The 18236-nt window shown below is 43.8% G+C and overlaps 1 protein-coding gene across 4 annotated transcripts in view; it reads right to left on the bottom strand.

Moving 5' to 3' along the window:
• Positions 1-18236, bottom strand: part of NSD2 (nuclear receptor binding SET domain protein 2) — a 112135-nt gene that overhangs the window by 53022 nt on the left and 40877 nt on the right. For all 4 annotated transcript variants that reach the window (XR_002104255.1, XM_019552724.1, XM_019552726.1 and 1 more), the window contains exons 3-5: positions 13901-14066; positions 1996-2162; positions 921-1412 (exon numbers count right to left, since the gene is read on the bottom strand). Coding sequence is in view for 3 of the 4 variants with exons in the window: in XM_019552724.1 (XP_019408269.1) it covers positions 921-1412; positions 1996-2162; positions 13901-14066 (825 nt within the window). In the remaining variant the exon portion in view is untranslated. The remainder of the gene's footprint in view (positions 1-920; positions 1413-1995; positions 2163-13900; positions 14067-18236) is intronic.

Raw genomic sequence — 18236 nt, 5'->3', positions numbered from 1 at the left:
AGGGTTTACAAAATACTACATGGTAAAGAGAAAGTAAACTGGTATTTATTATTTACTCTCTCATACACTAGAAGAGCGAGGAGGTCATAAGAATGAAATTAGTAGGTACTAAGTTTAAGCCAACAAACAGAAGTTATTTTTTCACACAGCATGCAATTCAAACGGAAGCTGACAATTTAGCTAAATTCCAAAAGGGACTGGACAAAGTCTTGAAGGAAAGCCACATCAGTAGCTATTAAGCATGGGAGTTAGTTACGAATTAGAACTTCCTAGAGCTTAAATGCTGGATGCTGCAAGTGAGAGAAGAGCAGTAGAAAAAAACCCTGGTTATATCCTGCTCACTCTCCCTTTCAGCATCTACCCTGCCACTGTGATACACAGGATAGTGGCCAAGATGAGCCTATGGTGTGACCCAGTAAATGGCAGTTCTTATCATGAATAAATTGGTCTCCAGAGAATAGTTGGGGGGGGGGGGGACACGACACACACACGACACTCAAGACAGAAAGCTGAAAAAGTATAACCATACATATTTATATATTTTTAAAAAATGCAAAAAACCCAACTCACAGTGTCTAAATGAAGGGTTAATTGGTAATTGTATATGGAATGAAAATATAGGAAATTGCACTAACAAGATGTAATACTATAATAGACTGACACAGAATACTCTATTCAATGTCATATTCCTTCCTTGCCTCCATCATTACATTTTACCTATTTGTCTTGAGTTTGTATGGTCTTTTGAGACAAGGACTATGTCATAGTATGTCTACACAAAACACCTAATTTATTTTGGATCCTGCAGTGATATACACCTGACTGTTCAGGTATTGTGTCAGATATGGAAAGGAAGATTTCTGCACGCACAATACACAACAGCAATCAACACCACCATGTAATAGCTCAAAAGTACTAACCTCATCTCTGTGCTTCTGGCAAAAGACCAAGAACTGAGACACTGCATCTCCCTTTCTGCTTCGTGGAGTGGATGCTGCAGTTTTCTTTCTAGTGACAGGGGAGCCTATCCCTCTTTTGGATTCTGCCTGTTCAGATGCCTTTTGGGGTGTAGTATTCTTAGTCCCCGACTCATTACTTTCTTGAGTATCATTAGCTGCAGGCAGTTTTGATGTCCTTCTCCTTCTCTTGTTGGGAATGCCAGATTCCTTCACCGATTTCAGACTTTGAGTGGTTTCTTCATTTGCGTAAGACAACTCATCTATCTCCTCTAAAGGTTCCACAGCAATACCAACTTCTTTTGCCACTCGAGGATTAAGATGAGGTCTATCTCTAACATAGAGAAAGGTGTACTTGGCCTTCCGCTCTTCCACTGACATGCCTAGTGCTTCACTTGCTTGCTTTATCCCCATCTCCCACTGGGGTCGCAGTTTCCCTGAAACAGGCTTTAACATCTGCAAGAAGAGATGCTGATTTGAGAACCTTGCTTACTTTCGATTCCAAAATACTAACATTAATTGAAAACAAGTATACATTATCTCTCTATTCTAAATATTTAAGTGAGTTATGCTTGAATGGTTCTGCTATAAAAAAGAATAAAGGAATAAATAGAATAAAGGAAACTAAGATGTTCCCTTGTAGAAAGTAACTGGGCAGCAGCAGCTAGGGAGCTGAGCTTGCTCATTGTTCTGCTCCCTGTGGATGGCTACAGATTTTACTTTTGGTTTCCCTCAAGTACAGCAGAACCTGCTTTTATCACATTTCTTGCACTTAAATGAACATCCCAATTTCCAGCAGCTGGTTTTTGAGGGAAAAAAATTGTGTGTGGTATATAGGAAATACAGTAATTTTTTGCCATGGATGAATCAATTGCTTAAATTGTGTGCACCAAAATTAACAAGTAATGTCTAAGCAATTACATTTTCTACACTAACAAGCAGGCAATTCTTTCTAGATTATCCCTTTGATAGTGTGTAGCAAATAACAGTTCTATAATAGCTAAAATTGCAAACAAGTTCATATTGGGAAGACTCTTACCTTTATTTTCTCTGCTTTTGTGAGGGCTTGTTTCGCACTTTCCTGGCATAATTGTTCAAATTGGTCTTTTCCTTTGAATGGCACAAGGCTTTTCTCAAATATCCAAGCTCGTTCTGGGGCATCTCCAAAGAACTGTACATGATATTGACGAAAGCTCTTTTTCTGTCCTGAAAATTAAAAATAAATTTTGTGAGTTAGCGCTTCAGTTTTAGTATATTAACACTCTCACATTTCTGTAAGTTACTGTCCTTGGAACTCTAACAAATACAGTTTGGCTAATTTTCCTTCTGTAAATCTGCTTAATGAGCTGGAATTCTTCACTGACCTAACCTTTGAAATTTTGAGCAAAAGGAATAAATAGTTACCCTTTTCATCCAAACAGGAACCTAGTTCCTAAGTAACCCAGTCTCTAAAACAGTATCATTCTAATAAGCATTTATTCTGGAAGAGGATTTTATGCTCAAAAGACTGGACTATGACTAAGAAAAATCTACATGCCATTCCCAGCTTTGCTCAAGACTCCTTGCGTAATTTTGGACAAAGCAATTAGCTTTAAAATTAAGATAGGACTCCAGGTTCTGTTAATGCACTTTAAAACCAAATGGTGGAAATAAACAGCACTTTTACAGGCTTTCGAATCAAATACAGAGATAACTTAGACACTAGGTACTCAATAAGGATGTTAAAATGTTTATTCTCCTACAAATCATCTGGCTATTTTGATTAATTTTAGAGGATCATGTATGTAGGGACTGGAAAGCCTCTTAATTTCCTGTCACCCAAAATAAATATTTGGAAACAAAGTAGAAATATGTTCAAATAAAGAAAAAAATTGCCTGTTGGACTGAACAGCAAGTTTCTCCATTAAAAAATGTAAGACTGAAGTTAATATCACAATCATCTGTCAACAGTGTAAGTGTATGCTAACTTTCAAACACATTAAAAGTCAAATTAAAAAGCTGCATTAGAAAACTAATTCAAAAGTCAAGATTACATTCTCAAAGCTTAGGTATCATATATACTTCACTTCAACTCCGAAATTTCCTGGATTTTGCATATGATAATATTCTTGAAAAGAAATGCATACACCAACCATTGACAAGTACCTCCTACTCCACCACCTTCATTTTAACCAAACTTGTTGGCACACTAGTCAAGTCTCTTATTTTAAAAGGTACAGAAAAGACTTGCAGTGAAATATCCTCCACCCCTACTCCCCAAATCACTGGTGGTTTTCTCCTCTAAGCTCTGGTGAAAGAAGGAGGGAATGCTTTAAGCCTCTGGATAAGAAATACCAAAGTTATTGAGGAACCTTAAACGGAAAAAGGGAGAGGGAAATGCAGTATACCTGAGATATCTAGCAAACATCCTCCACCATCCTATCCCAACAATTTAAGATTTTAAATGAGCTTGTATTGATGCTTTCCACTCCTAACTCAGGTTAAGGTTTGACATAAACTCAAAAGAAATTCTGAAATTCCCTGTACTCCTGACAAGGCCACAGAATCCAACTTGTAGGTCTCCCCAAGGTGTGAGAATCTGGTGGTAGGGGCGTGGTAGTATCATTAATTGCAGCTCCACTGCTGCCAGATTTCCAGACCCATGGGGAGACCTGCAGGCCAGATGACATGCCTTACATGCAGGGTCGGGCCAACATGTGGCTAGATCTGGCTATGCATGGTGTTGGGTCTGGCACTGCATCAGGCCCATGGACTGCCCTCATGTGGCTCTTTCAGCCCATGGGGCCAAAAGGCTGTGTGAGCACCGCTGCCTTATTCTGATGGCCATCACTTCTGTTGTTAGTCCATCACTTCTGTTGTTAGTTTACATTTTGTCTTAACTTCAGTTTTGACAGGAAAAATGGTTATTTATTTTAAAAGAAACTATGGTTTTTCAGCACAATATTCTTGTGGAAACAGCTGCACATTCACACATACCTCATCTACAACTACAGTCTTTTGAACAGCAACTGTCCATTAGTGACACACACACACATTCTTTTGCCTCAGATTCTTGTATAGTCAAAGGATAAAATGGTTGCAACCTTCTCCCGCTTACCTTGCAAATGAAAGCCTACAACAGCTGAGGAGTACAAAAAGTAGAAATGAAAAAGCACGTCATGGGGTGATTACAACATCTCAATGGTTCATGGTTGCTGTAGGTTAAGTAAGGGTTGTTTCTTTTACTCATTACTTCCAACCATCCCTTTCCTCCTTCCACACCAGGGATGCTTTTTCCCTATTAATTTTATAACAGATGCCCCCCCCCCCCTTTTTTTTTTTTTTTTTATCTACAAGGGGATCATATTGTGGGTGTCTGTCAAGAGGTGAAATTAAGAGTTTCATTTACATGACCTGAACAGGAATTCTAGTACTGCTTTTCCAAAATTGGTCTCTGATTTGGTGGCTAAATCCAAGATGAAATGCTGACAAAGACTAGTATCACATTTTACATGCCCACCTTACATTTCTGACAAGCATATTATGAATCAGGCAGTGTTTTCAGTTCTCTAAACTTAATGATGGAGTGAGCCGTGATATTCAGTAGGAGAGGTAATGAAGAAAACAAGATGCACTGGCCTGCCACACACTGTTAAACAGATGAGACAGACTGACATTTATAATGGGCAGAGAAAGAGGGAGAGACATGCAGGAACTGGGTGGCTTGATTTGATTTGAACAGTTTGGTTCTTTCAATGGTATAAGACCTGGAAATATCCAGAGTGTGCAAACTCTTCTCTCAGGGTGCAGAGTATCAGTTGTAGAAGAAACCACAGAGATTGATGTAGATAAATCCCAAGATTACCCTGGAATGAGTTTTGGGTGAGGTTTAGCCCTATTATATTAATATAAATGCTGTGCAAGAAGGATCAACTACAAGCGTTTGCAGTGCAGTTACTCTTCTGGCTGGCACAACAGCAGCAGGAAGACCACTCAGTAAAAAAATAATCATGTTCAGTTAGGAAGATCATCAGGATGCTCTTGACCGTTTCATTTGATTTTGGGAATCCTGAGAACCAGGAGAGCTGGACAAAAGCATACAGGAGAGGCCGGGGACACAAATCTACAGCTGGATTACTGGTCAGCCAATGATCCAGTCAGAAGTAATATTCTCTCTCCTGAGATGGGCTGCTACCACTTTTAGGCACTTAATTTAACAGAATTCCAAATGACAGTAACTTAAACTGAAGATCAGAACCCACCACAAATCCTAGAGCATCTATACACATGCTCCAAGGTCCCCAGGTCTAGGACAGAATTAAAATCCACATTATTCCTCAGGATAAAAGAAATAGCAGAAATCTAAGCATCTTCCCTTGTATTCTGTCTTCTAAACAAAAAAAAGTGTGTGCCTGTTCATCAACAAGTTAAAAAATGACAGCTTAGACTCATTACCATGAGGTGTAATAGTTGATACAGAAAACCCCACATCTAGATAAAACAAGGGAACTCTATTACAGACTGTGTGTGGGGGGGGGCAAACCAGTGGAATCAACCTGGAAAGCAAGGAAAAAAGGTATAGGTGGAAGCAATGACTAAAAATAATTAGGGCATATCTTGGGCAAAGACTTCAATGCCTAATATTAGCAGAAAAAGGTAAGTGGTGTCCTAAAGGCAAGGCAGGCAAGTGATTCTTTATGCTCCTGTGAAATCTGCTGCTTCTAAGAGGGGGCAGGTTTGTTGAAGAAGTATAAAATAGGTGTCTTCTGGAATACCTAGGTCCTTTCTAAAGTACTCTGGCTGTTGATGCGAGGACACATACCCTCTGCTAATACTTATTTAGCTTAATATGAGGTCCTGGTATACAGCATGGCTCTTGAGCCTTTGAGGGGGATGGGGCACTTCAGGTAAAACACTCCAATTCCTCAAAGTGTAGGTCCCCTATAGTGGTTTGTAACATGCGTGTATGCCAGACACCTAAAAGCCATGAGGCTCACCTCATTACAACTGGCACAGCCATTTACCTTTAGGTCAGTCTAATGAATCCATGGCAGAGAAATCAAGCTCTCCTGCTAACTTCTGTAGGTTTTCCTTGCTATCCTGCAGGAGTTGGCAGGTAAGGAGTGATCCTTTCCCAGATAAGAAAGTTGTATTTTACTAACCGGACCTGATACTACAGCTCTGTCTAGCAAACACATGGATATAATACTCTTTGCGTGTGTCCCCTGAACTTGGAATTTCCATGAGCTGCCAACACGATGGGCCCTGATTTGGAACACAGAAGTGTTTGGTAAGGACAAATGCAAAGTCCTGCACTTGGGATGGAATAACTGCATGTACAAATATAGACTCGGGAACAACTGCATACTGCAAAGAAAAACCTGGGGATTACGGTAGACCAGTGAGGGCCAACCTTTTTGCTAGGCATGCTACAAATTAACCCAACTTCCTCCCTGACTGCCACTCTGATCCCCAAACTCCTGCTTTGCTTTCTACTCCCTACCCAGAGCAGGGAGCACAATTTCCTCCTCTGCTTTCTATTCCCTTCCCTATCTGCTGCTGTCCTTCCTGACTCTGATCTGCTGCGTGTCTCGCATAAAGGTCGCTCATGCCACTTGGGCCACAGGCTGGCCACCCCTACAGCGCAGACCACAAGCTGAATGAGCCAACAATTGTGTTCTTGTTGCAAAAATGCCAGCAACACACTGGGTTGTACTAACAGGAGTGTCACTTGCAAACCAAGGGAAGTGATTCTTCTGCTCTATTCAGAACTGGTGAGGCCTCATCTGGAGTACTGTGTCCAGTTTTGGGCCCCACACTTCAAGAAGTATGTGGACAGACTGGAAAGAATCCTGTGCAGAGCAATGCAAATGACTGGAGGTCTAAGAAGCATGGCTTGCTAAGACAGCCTGAAAGAGCAATTTAGCTATTTAGTCTAAAGAAAGGAAGGCTGGGGGGGACAGAAAGCAGGTGGTGGTAACAGTCTTCGAATACTTGAATCGGATTTAAAGACAGAATGGAGATGAGCCTCTCTCTGTGGCTGTAGAGGAGAGGACAAAGAAATGGTCTCAAGCTGCAGCAGGGGAAAGTTAGGCTGGAGATTAACTGTTCAGACTATGAGGGTGCTCAAGCACCAGAACAGGCAGCCTAGAGAAACTGTGGACTCTCGGCCTCTGGACATTTTCAAAAGCAGATTGGACAGACAGCAGGGATGGTTCTGTCCTGAGCAGGTAATTGGACTAGATGACATTTTAAAGTCCCTTTCAGCTCAACTTTCCTGTGATGCTACTCCAAAGTTCTTTGGTATCTCTCACTTTGAAGTACAAAGAGAATACAGTTTGCCAGAGCCATCTACCTGATTTCAGGATCCTTTCACTGACACAGAAAGCTATTCTGACCTGAACCTGTGCAGCTCAACATACCAAAAACTTTATGGGACTCCCCTTGCATGAATGTAGTGCAACTTCCAGGGTCTCTGCAATGTGAGTCTTGGAATGCTTTAACATCCATGGACGGGGATCAGCTGCTGGACACATGCAACACATGCCTGGTGGTCCCCTTGCCTGTCCCTCCTTTGCACGACTTAGGGCCCTGGAGGAGCAGGTGAGGGAGCTCCAGGCTGACGTGAGCAGGCTGAGGGGGATCAGGGATGCAGAGGATAAAATTGATGCCTATTTCTGTTCTCTGCAGGCCCGGTCTCCCACCGTACAGCCTCCACAGGAGATGCATCCAATGCAGGAGTGGCAGAAGGTGTCCAAATCCAGAGCTGCTAGGCCTAGAGTGGTGGAAGCTCCCCAGGTTCACCTGGGGAACAGGTTCAATGCCCTGGCAGCTGTGATGGAGAAAGACAGAGAAATTGCCTCCAGTGGGGATGATGCCACTCCCCACATGACAAAGAATGGGCAGGGAGTGAACACCAGCATGAAGAAACGCCGGGTCCTCATCATCAGAAACTCCATCCTACAAAGATTGGAAGGTCCCATCTGCCGGCCTGACCCCATAACGTGAGAGGTCTGCTTCACGGCTGGGGCTCAGGTTAGAGACATCACAGAGAGGATCCTGGCCTACAGACCAGTACCCCATGGTTGTCATCCACGTGGGGACGAATGACACAGCCAGGGGCAACCCTGACCGCACTATGAAGGATTTCAAGGCTCTAGGGAACAAGTTTAAGGAGACGGGGGCACAGGTGGTATTCTCCTCTCTTCTGGTGAGTAGGCGGGGACGGCAACATGGGGCCTGCATTGGGAAGGTCAACCGGTGCTGATGCAGTTGGTGCCACCAGGCAGGCCTTGGGTTCCTAGATAATGACCCATGCTTTCGGGCAGGGGACTTGCTGGGGTGGGATGGACTTCACTGCTCTCCTGAAGGCAAGCGTGTCTTCTCTTCTAGGTTGGCTGATCTCGTACGGCGAGCTTTAAACTAGCCTTGCCAGGGGAGGGGGCCACAGGAAGATGAGGAGACACCACCCAAGCAAGACAGGTGACAAATGCAAGGAGTGCCCAGACAGTCTCCCAAATTGGGGGTTGGCACACACAGCTAGGCAAGGCCTTAAATGCCTATATACCAATGCTCATAGTATGGGGAATAAACAGGAGGAACTCGCCCTCAGAATAGCCAGTTCAGACCCAGACATAATAGGGCTTACAGAAACATGTTGGGATTCATCCCATGACTGGGTAGTTAGCATTAGGGGCTATAGGCTTTACAGGCGGGATAGAGAAGGAAGGAAAGGTGTGGGTGTAGCGCTCTATGTCAAGGAGCAATACACATCCTCTGCCAGCAGAATGGAGTCAGAGGAGGGGCAAGCTGAAGTGCTATGGGTCAAGATACAAGGGGGCCGTGGGGAGAGGGATCTAATGGTGGGGGTCCACTACAGACCCCCTAATCAAGGGGAGGAGCTGGACCTGGAATTTTCTGGCCAGCTTGCAGAGGCACTTAAGGCAAGGGATGTAGTTGTCCTGGGTGATTTAAATTACCCGGACTTCTGCTGGGAGGAACAGTCAGCCAGGTTGGACCGTTCCAGGAGGTTCCTGGCCGAGATTCAGGAGGTGCACAGTCCCACCAGAGGAAATGCCCTGTTGGACCTGGTCCCTTCCACAAGTGACAACCTGGTAAGGGGTCTCCAAGTCCTTGACCACCTGGGTGATAGCAACCATCGCCTGCTGGAATTCACCATCCAGCACAGGGTGTCAAGGGCCTGCAGCAAGACGATAGCCCTAGACTTCAAGAGAACCAACTTCAACGAGTTGAGATTAGTGGGAGAGGCACTGGGGTTCAAGAGCAGGGGAGATCAGTGCCCAAGATGAGTGGTCGTTCCTTAAGGAGACAATACTCAAGGCCCAAGGGGTGACCATCCCAACAAGAAGCAAGGGGAGCAAGAGTGCCTGAAAGGGGAGCAAGAGTGCCTGAAAGCCCCCCTGGCTCACCAAGGGTGTCTGGGAATGTCCGATTGCCAAAAAGGTGGTGTACAACCAGTGGAAGGGGGGTGCTATCTCCAAACAGGAGCATACCTCCTCTGCTCGGGCCTGTAGGGGAGCTGTCAGGAAAGCTAAGGCAGACATAGAGCTAGGACTAGCATCCAAAATCAAAGATAATAAAAAGTCCTTTTTCAAATATACAGGGAGGATGAAGAAAGCACCAGGAAATGTGGGGCCCCTGCACGATTCTCTGGGCAATCTGGTGGTTGCGCCAGAGGATAAAACAGACCTCTTTAACCAATTCTTCACCTCTGTTTTCTTGGGCAGAGACCGGGACTTCCCCACCGTGACACAACACGGACTCAAGGGGAACACCTCTGGACCTCAGGTTGGGGAGGACCGGGTTAGAGAGCTTCTGGAGGGGCTGGACACGTTCAAATCAGTCGGTCCAGATGCTTTCCACCCCAGGGTGTTGAGGGAGCTAGTAGAGGTTATTACAGGGCCTTTGGCATGGCTTTACGAGCACTCGTGGTGCTCAGGCTAGGTGCCAAATGACTGGAAGATAGCCAATGTGGTCCCCATCTTTAAAAAAGGGAGGAGGGAAGACCCAGGCAACTATAGGCCCATCAGTCTTACCTCAACCCTAGGGAAACTTTGAGATCATCATGGAGCACATCTGTGATGAGCCGGCCTCAGAGATGATGCTCAAAGGCAACCAGCACAGTTTCATTATGGGCAGGTCATGTCAGACCAACCTGATTGCCTTTTATGATCAGGTCACAAAAGCATTGGACACAAGTGTCGCCGTCGATGTAGTCTTTCTGGACTTCAGCAAGGCCTTTGACACTGTCTCCCACCCCATCCTCATTAAAAAATTGGGCGACTGTGGCATGGATGCCTACCCAGTCAGATGGATTGCAGATTGGCTGAAGGGTCGCACTCAGAGGGTAGCGGTGGATGGGTCATATTCGACCTGGGGAGAAGTGGGTAGCGGAGTCCCCCAGGGCTTGGTCCTTGGGCCCGCGCTGTTCAATTTCTTTATCAGCGAGTTGGACGACAGGGTGAAAAGCAACCTGTTTAAATTTGCTGACGATACCAAAATTTGGGGTGAAGTGAGCACGCTAGCAGGGAGGGAGAGACTGGAGACAAAGTTTTTCTCCTTCCCAGACAGGGGGTCAGACTTGAAGATCTACAAGGTCCCTTCCGACCCTACTTCTATGATTCTATGAACAGTCTCCAGCAAGACTAATATAACTTGAGCAAAATGTCATGAAAGGCACTTTTACTAAGTTTCCATTCCTGGTAAAAAGACCCATAGTGCCACTGGTATAAAAGTAGCTTCGTTTAGGCTGGACAGAGATAAGTAAAGAAATCTCTACTTATGCCCAGAAAACAGTACATCAGCATATATGCAGAGCAGCAATACCATGTAGCAGAGGTCAACAAGCTTTTACTCATGCAAGCCATAATTTGTTATCAGCAGGCCACCTTTTCCCTCTGGTCCTTTCAGTGACAGTGAACAGAGGCTGCAGTGAGGGAAAACCAGCCCTTTCATTTGCCCTTTGTGGAATTAGTCTATTATCAGACTACCATGGACTGGATGCAAATAGCTTAGGAATGATACAAGATATTGTAGTTTGGGCAGAGCCCTTGGCCTAACAATGAAGAGATGTCAGTGGGGAATACGACTTACAGTGGGCCATCTCATCAGTGAAAAACAAGACAAAAAGGACAAGCTTTGTCAAGACAAGCCCTTAAAACTGAGTTTATATTGCTAAACATAGTAGTGAGTCAGGAAACTGCTGGGTTCTGTCCCACTCTCACAGGCTCAAAGACTAAACCAAGGGAGAGATGTGATCCCTAGTGCACTGAAATCCATGAGAAGAAACAGGATACATGCACAGCCCTGGCAGATCGTGCCAGTCAAGAGACTCTGTACCTTTAGTACAAAAGATTCTCAACTGGGTTCTCTCCCTGCCACCCCCATCAGCCTAATCAGGAGGTAAGCACTGTAACAAGTAAATTCATTTTGTGAACTGAATGGCACCTCATTTCAACAAGTTTTGAGGGGTCCTTTGAGTCTCAAACAACTGAAAACCATTCCTTGACTACACAAAAAGAACAAACTTTTTCACTGGCATGCTTTCCTAATCCTTAGCTTACATTCTCAACATCTTTCTCGGTACAACAAAAGACCAGATTTTCTCTCTGTATAAAATTATTTCCTCTAGGAACAATTTCATATCATATAAACTTGATAGCACAGATGCCCCACAGAAACATCATGTTTTTCAAATTTAGCCGAATCAGCTAAAATGTGGTACTAGACAAAGAACTGAGCTTGGGAATTTCCCATAAACTAGAAATAAGGAAGAAAAACAACCTGCTGAAGAGGGATAAAAAGGATAACAATTTTTTCATGCTCCTTGAATCCTCCTGTTCTCACCTTTTTGGACCCTCCCCACCACTTCAGATTCACTTCAAGTTCCAGAGAAAATTTGTACTTCCACATCAGCTCTGAGGCTAGTAAATCAATGGATTTAAGAGAAGAGCCAAACCTGTGGCCACAGCGAAAAATAGTATACAATCTTAACTAGAGTAGGGGTGCACCAATAAAGATTTTTTTGGCCAATACAGATTATTAACCAGCCATATCCGCCGATACCGCTTCAACTGTCGAAATGCAACCCTGCAGCTTGTCTAGCCGGTAAGTCTGTGGGGGGGGAGGGAGGGAGAGGAAAGGGGTGTAGGAGGCTGAAAAGAGGCTCCCATGGTGAGGGAGAGAGTGGGGCTAGGGCTGGGGCAGGCGCTGCCTAGCCAGGGAGGGGTGCAAGACAGAACTGCAAGTGGCTTGTCTGGGGGAAATCAGGGGACAGGGAGGGAGCGGGGCAGCTCCTCACCACTGCACACACCCTGGGGGGAGGCATGGGGGGCATGTATCCCCCCAGATTTGTGTGCGGGGTGAGGGTGGGCTGCCCACTGCAGGCTCAGTGGCTGTGTCAGCCTCTTCCCAGTAAGGGGCTGGGCCGGGGCTCTGCTTGGGGCCAGGGGGGCATGGCGGGCAGCAGCAGCAGTGTTGGGGTGGAATTCGGGATGGGCTACAGCCACCCCAAAATTCGCCATAACTCCTTTCCCAGCGCTGCAGCCCACCCTGCCCATTCTGAATGCAGCCCCAGCCCAGCCCCCTACTGAAAAGAAGCTGGCACAGCCCATTCAGGGGTCACATGCCCCCCATGCCTCCCCAGGGTTGCACGCAGCAGCCGGGAGCTGCCCCCTTCTCCCCACTCCTCCATATGCCCTGCAGCTCCAGCCCAACTGGGCAGTGCCTGCCCCTGTCCCACCTCCTTCCCTCACTAGGGGCCCCAATCTGGCCCCACCACATGCTTCTTTGCTCTCCCCTGCCTCTTCCCCCATCACAGACTTACCAGCAGGACACTGCTCTCCAAGCTGCCCAGCTCCATTCCTGGCCACGTGCATGCTGCGGCTGCATGCATTCACACACCATTTATCAGTGACATTATCAACTACACCGGACAAAAAAAAGCTGATTGCCAATAACATCAATTTTCCTTTTATCAATGCCAATACGGTACAGACTGACATATCAGTGCACCTCTACTATAGAGTAACTTTTTGGTCTATCTAACAGGCAGAGATTATTTCCTTTGCCACACTCTTAAGAGAAGAAAGACTGTTCAGCCAGACAAAACCCAGGCAAGGCTTAGCTAATGTTCCTGTCACAATGAAAAGGAATTATCCATATCTACTAGCATACCGCACATATTTTTCCTGCCAAAACAGCCTTCCAAATTTGGGATGCATGCCGTAAGAAGAGAAGCCAACTTTCTTTGACAGGCTAGAAGTCTGAAGACACCATACTGCAAAATGGCTGCCAGCTTTTTTCTCCCTGCCAGCAAGCAGGAGAAGTACAGTCCAGGGTACTTACACTGTCACTCTCCATTTGACAGTACTTTTTGGCTGCTCAGCCAAAAAAAAAAAAAAAGGTCCAGAATTTTCCACCTTCCAGAAGCCACAAAACTTCTTTGGGTGCCAGCAAGACAGCTGATGCATCGCTACCAAGTCACAGCTCGTTAAATTAAATTAGACTTAAATAAACAAGGAAAATTGTCAAACATCAGTGAGGCACTTAAAAAAATCTAAATGCCACTAACCATCAGTGAAACTAAGTCATTTATCATTTCTAAAAATGCTACTAATAAGCTTTTAGGAAAGTTTAAATTGAATCCACTCACCTACAATACCCCTGAAAAAAAAGCCCTGAAATATAAAGGTCGCCAAAAAAAAAAAATCTCACTTTTAAAAAAGGGACAAAGTAGCCATTGGCAGTTAATTACTGTAACACTCTATATGAGGCCACCACAAAGTGAAAACTATTTCAATCACCTTCTAGACAAGAGACTGGTACAGATTTCATTTAACATATCAAGATTTCAGAATGTACTTATTAAAGTTCTGAATCTCCCAGAAATTAACACCTCCACACACTTGAAGGGAGGGAAAATGTTTGCAGCGATGGAAACATACCTTTTAATTTAGTGTAGGAATGAAGAACAGGATCAGCTGAAACCATACATGGCCACCATGGAAAACCAGACACTTTTGACCAGACTAGATCTCCTATATTGTATTTCAATAGATAGACTTTGTCTTCTTTAACCGTAATTTGAGTTGCATCTCTCTTCACAGAAGTCTGGAGAAAAAAAGAAAGAAAAAAAACAACACTTAGTATACTTCCCCTTCAAATCTTGTACCTTTATTGTTTAACATTGAATAAGAAGTAATTATCTAATACTGTTTAAATTATTATATGTTTAAAGTAAATTTTAGTTATCTGACAAAGGCAAAATGTGGATAACAGACCTGGGGAAGTAGGGTAAGGGGGGATAAAATTGTACGGCAGATAAGAAATCAATGTTTGTTTTTCAAAAGAATAAATGGTCAGTATTTCATTTGCATTCAAAAGATGGCTTGCAAAGTTGTTTTAAATTGTGTTTCTTGTCCTAATGGGGAGGAAGATGTTCCTCCTTTCATTCCTGTTCTTTTTAACCTTTATAAATCAGTTCAGGGTCATATTTGGTGTCCCCTTCATTTTGCTGGATCTTCTCTGGAATGCCCGCTGTGAGTTCCAGCACCTTAACTAAAGGAGAAAGGCAGTGCAGGTGAAAGAGCTGGTCTTCCTTTGTATAAGATGTTACTGAAGTATTAATGCAAAAGTTTTATATCAGGGTAGTCAAACACCTGGCCTGCCAGAAGCAAAGTGTACGGCCTGCTACAGAATACAGGCCCCTGATCGATATGGCCTGGCAGCAGCAGCACCCCCCCACAAATCTGCAGTGTCACCCAAATGCAGCCCTGCACTGGTGCACCCCCAGATATGTGCCGCTACCCAAGTGTGGACCCACTGCAGCTGCTGCAGGTTCCATGGTCCCAGCCCAGGAGCCCCTGTGATCTGGATCTGACCCCAGGACTAAACACAGGAGTCAATCTCTTCCTAAATGGTTTTAAAAAAAAGAGTTTACTAACTAAGTTACTAGTAAAAACCCAAGGATAATGTGGATGTATAATGACAACCTAATGGCAAAATGGCTGCCCAAGCTATATGTCTGCAACCAAGAAGGAAACTACACAGCAGTGGCAAACACTGAAGGCAGTAGTGTGAAACGCGCTCATTGCTTACTGGTCCATATCACTTCTCTACATAGTGGTAAATGAGCATGGCACACAAAAACTGTATTATTTCAAAACTTCTGTTACTTTCAGAAACATCCCCGTACATTTCAAACTAGATGCATTTGTCAAAGGATGGATATACCACAGAAACCTATTAGTTTCCCTTTATCAATCATTTTCGACACCTTTGGAAATAAAAGCCTTGCAAAAGTCCAACTAAAATTCTAAAGCTATTAAAAAAAATTAGGAAAGCATATCAATATTTCCATTTTAATGGTTCTTTATACCAAGCTAACAGCAAAGCACTTCAAATGCCTCTCTCATCACATATGCACGATTATGGATTTGCTAGATCAAGCAGAGTCCAGTAACACAGACATCAACCTTCAGTCAAATTATTTCTTATTATTTTGATAGCTTATTTCTGTGCCTTATTTTTACTTCATTGGAATTTCATATTTATGATTATATTCACTAATCACCAGAAAATGCACAGAATTACTGCACTACATTCTTCTATCTCATGTTACAGATGCAATTAAAAAAACTACTTACATTTTGATCCATATTGCTAGTTTTCAGATATTATTTAATAGTATTAATATCTGGCAGTAATATAATAGTACTTTCTGACTTTAAAAATTTGAGTATTACTAACTAAAGTACAATAAGAAATAAATCATCTAATAATACTTACAGGTTGCATGTTTAAAGTTAATTTTAGTTATGTGACAAAAGCAGACTGAGATAACAGACCTGGAGAGCATGAGGGGCCAAGGGAATGACACATGACGGAAGAAAGCAATGTTTGCTCCTAAAAAGAGTAAATGATCGCAAAAGATTGCTGATTAATAACGCATGACCCTGAGCACAAACATTAAAGCACCCTGAAACATCATATTCACATTGCAATTATGACATTCAAAACAAATAGTTAAAAGACGTTCAACTAGGAAACAATGTCTACAGCTTACAAGTTATGAGAAGAAATGTCTTCCCCTTTTTTTAAGCTGCTCCTAACAAACATGAAGCTGTCATTTACGCATGAAACAGTTACTCATTTTTCAAGTCAGCTTCTCTGGATGATTTAAGGCCAACTTTTTGGGCCATGTGTCAAACAAGAACCAAGAGTCAAGCAAGAATAGACAAACTTTCCTCTGTAGCCACAAGGGAAAGGACAAGGAACAACAGTCTTAAATTACAGCAGGGAAAAGCCTCCGTTCACTATTAGGAAGAAGTCTCTCACTGTGAGGGTGATGAGCACTGGGACTGGCTTCCTGGAGAAGATGCAGAAATTGCCAGCCTTGGAAGATTTCAAAAGCAGTTTAGATGGACATTTGCCCTCTGAGGATCCTAGATCGCCTGAGGTCCTTACACTCCTCCTTTTCTCTGATGCTGTACACTCATTTATCAAGTTTTCCAGTCCTCCTACGGATGTGTAAGCTGGTCAGTTTTAGTTTCCTCTGAGCATGATTCAACTTTGGAAATCTTGGAAGACTGGAAACTTTCTAATGGAAACCTTTCAAAATGGGATTAACCGAAAAACTGAAAACTACAGGGAAGCATGCTTAGAGAGAGGAATGAAGGGGCAGCTCAGTCAAACTCAGCTTTTTCTTATCTGGGTGGTTTACAACCCACATAGTTTTGCAGCAGGTTGCCAAATTAAGAATAAGCCACTCACAGCTGCATGCTGAGGTCTTTACTTCAAAGGGTGCTGCTCTGTGGATCAGCTGAAGCACAGCTGGGGTCCCATGCAGCTGCCCAGAGAAGTGACACGTTTTAAGGCAGAAAAGCATCACAAACAGCTGGTGTCCCCTCATGGTCTCACACAGCCATCTGCTATAATTCTGCTTATGTTCAGCAAGGAAAATGGTTGGAGGGCTGGGGTCCATGACTTCTGAGGAGAGGCTGAGGGAACTGGACTTATTTAGTCTGGAGAAGAGAAGACTGAGGGGGCACTTAATAGCAGCCTTCAAGTACCTGAAGGGGAGTTGGACCGTCTTCTAGAGGTGTGCTGAATCAGTACCAATAAAAGGAAAAATGACATTATCAACAATCAGCTGCTTTTGGACCAGGAGCTGGGGCAGACCCGTGATCCGCTGCCTGCGGACCCCTCCCCAGAGCATGCAGACTGCAGATATTAGCTCTGTCCTGACCCCAGACCAAGCTGCCCCCCCTGCCCTGCTCTGCATCCTGCCATCATGGCTGGGGGCAGTCTCCATGGCAACCCCAGCCTTGCACTAATCACAATGACCAGCCCCAGCCATGCGAGCAGGGGCTGCTGGGAAATGGAGTACACTACCAGCCTGCAGGCTGCCCATCCCTGGTTGCCTGGTTAGTTTGCAACCTCTTATCTTCACAGGGAGGTTAGTAATCTAACTACATGAAATATCTGGCTCTTCTGAGGCACCTCTATACATACACTGAAGGGCAAAAAAGTGCCAAGAATTCTGGCATGAGTCAGACTAAAGGCACAAGACTCCCGTGAGAAGCACATGAGTGTCTATCACTAGTGGCCAACCTTCTTAGCAGGGCTGCCACAAGTTAAGCCCTGCCCTTCTCCAAGTGCCACTCTGGTCTCTCCCCACTCTGCCACCCTCTCCCCGTAAGTCAGAAGCTGGCCAATCCCAGTCTATCACATGATCTACATCGCTCACTGTAGCTAAACTTTAAATTGTTTAAAATAAATTCACAAATGCAGCAGTGACAAAATATTGTATTAAAGTATGTCACGTAACACTTCTTGTAGGAAGTAACCCAAGTCACAATACACACTTCTGGCATAAGCCATTTCTGTAACTTAGTTTCAACTGAACAATTTTAGCTTAATACTATTTTAGCTTGAATCTGGTATTCAGGTGATTATACTGCCGCAAGGAAAGGACCATTTCAACTGAAAGTCCACTGCTACCAAGGTGACTTCTTTTTCTTTTACAGGTCTTTTCGTGGATTTCTGCTTCACTGATATCATGAGAAAGGACATACACAGTTCATCAACAATCTGCTTTTAAAAAAAACACAACACTTTTTTTTAAATTGGCAATTTTAATAACTAATTCAATTGAATACTGAAGAGAAACTTAAGTTTTAATTTTAAAGAATACTAGAAGAAAGTCATATACGCAGATTTTAGCCTTCAATTTCCAACCTTATTGATTTCATTTTGCATAGTATTCTAACACTAATGCAC

The sequence above is a fragment of the Crocodylus porosus genome, unplaced genomic scaffold, assembly GCF_001723895.1.
Source record: "Crocodylus porosus isolate Cpor-Errol unplaced genomic scaffold, CroPor_comp1, whole genome shotgun sequence".
Taxonomy (NCBI): domain Eukaryota; kingdom Metazoa; phylum Chordata; order Crocodylia; family Crocodylidae; genus Crocodylus; species Crocodylus porosus.
Note: the sequence above shows the minus strand (reverse complement) of the source record. Positions and strands in the feature narration are given on the sequence as shown.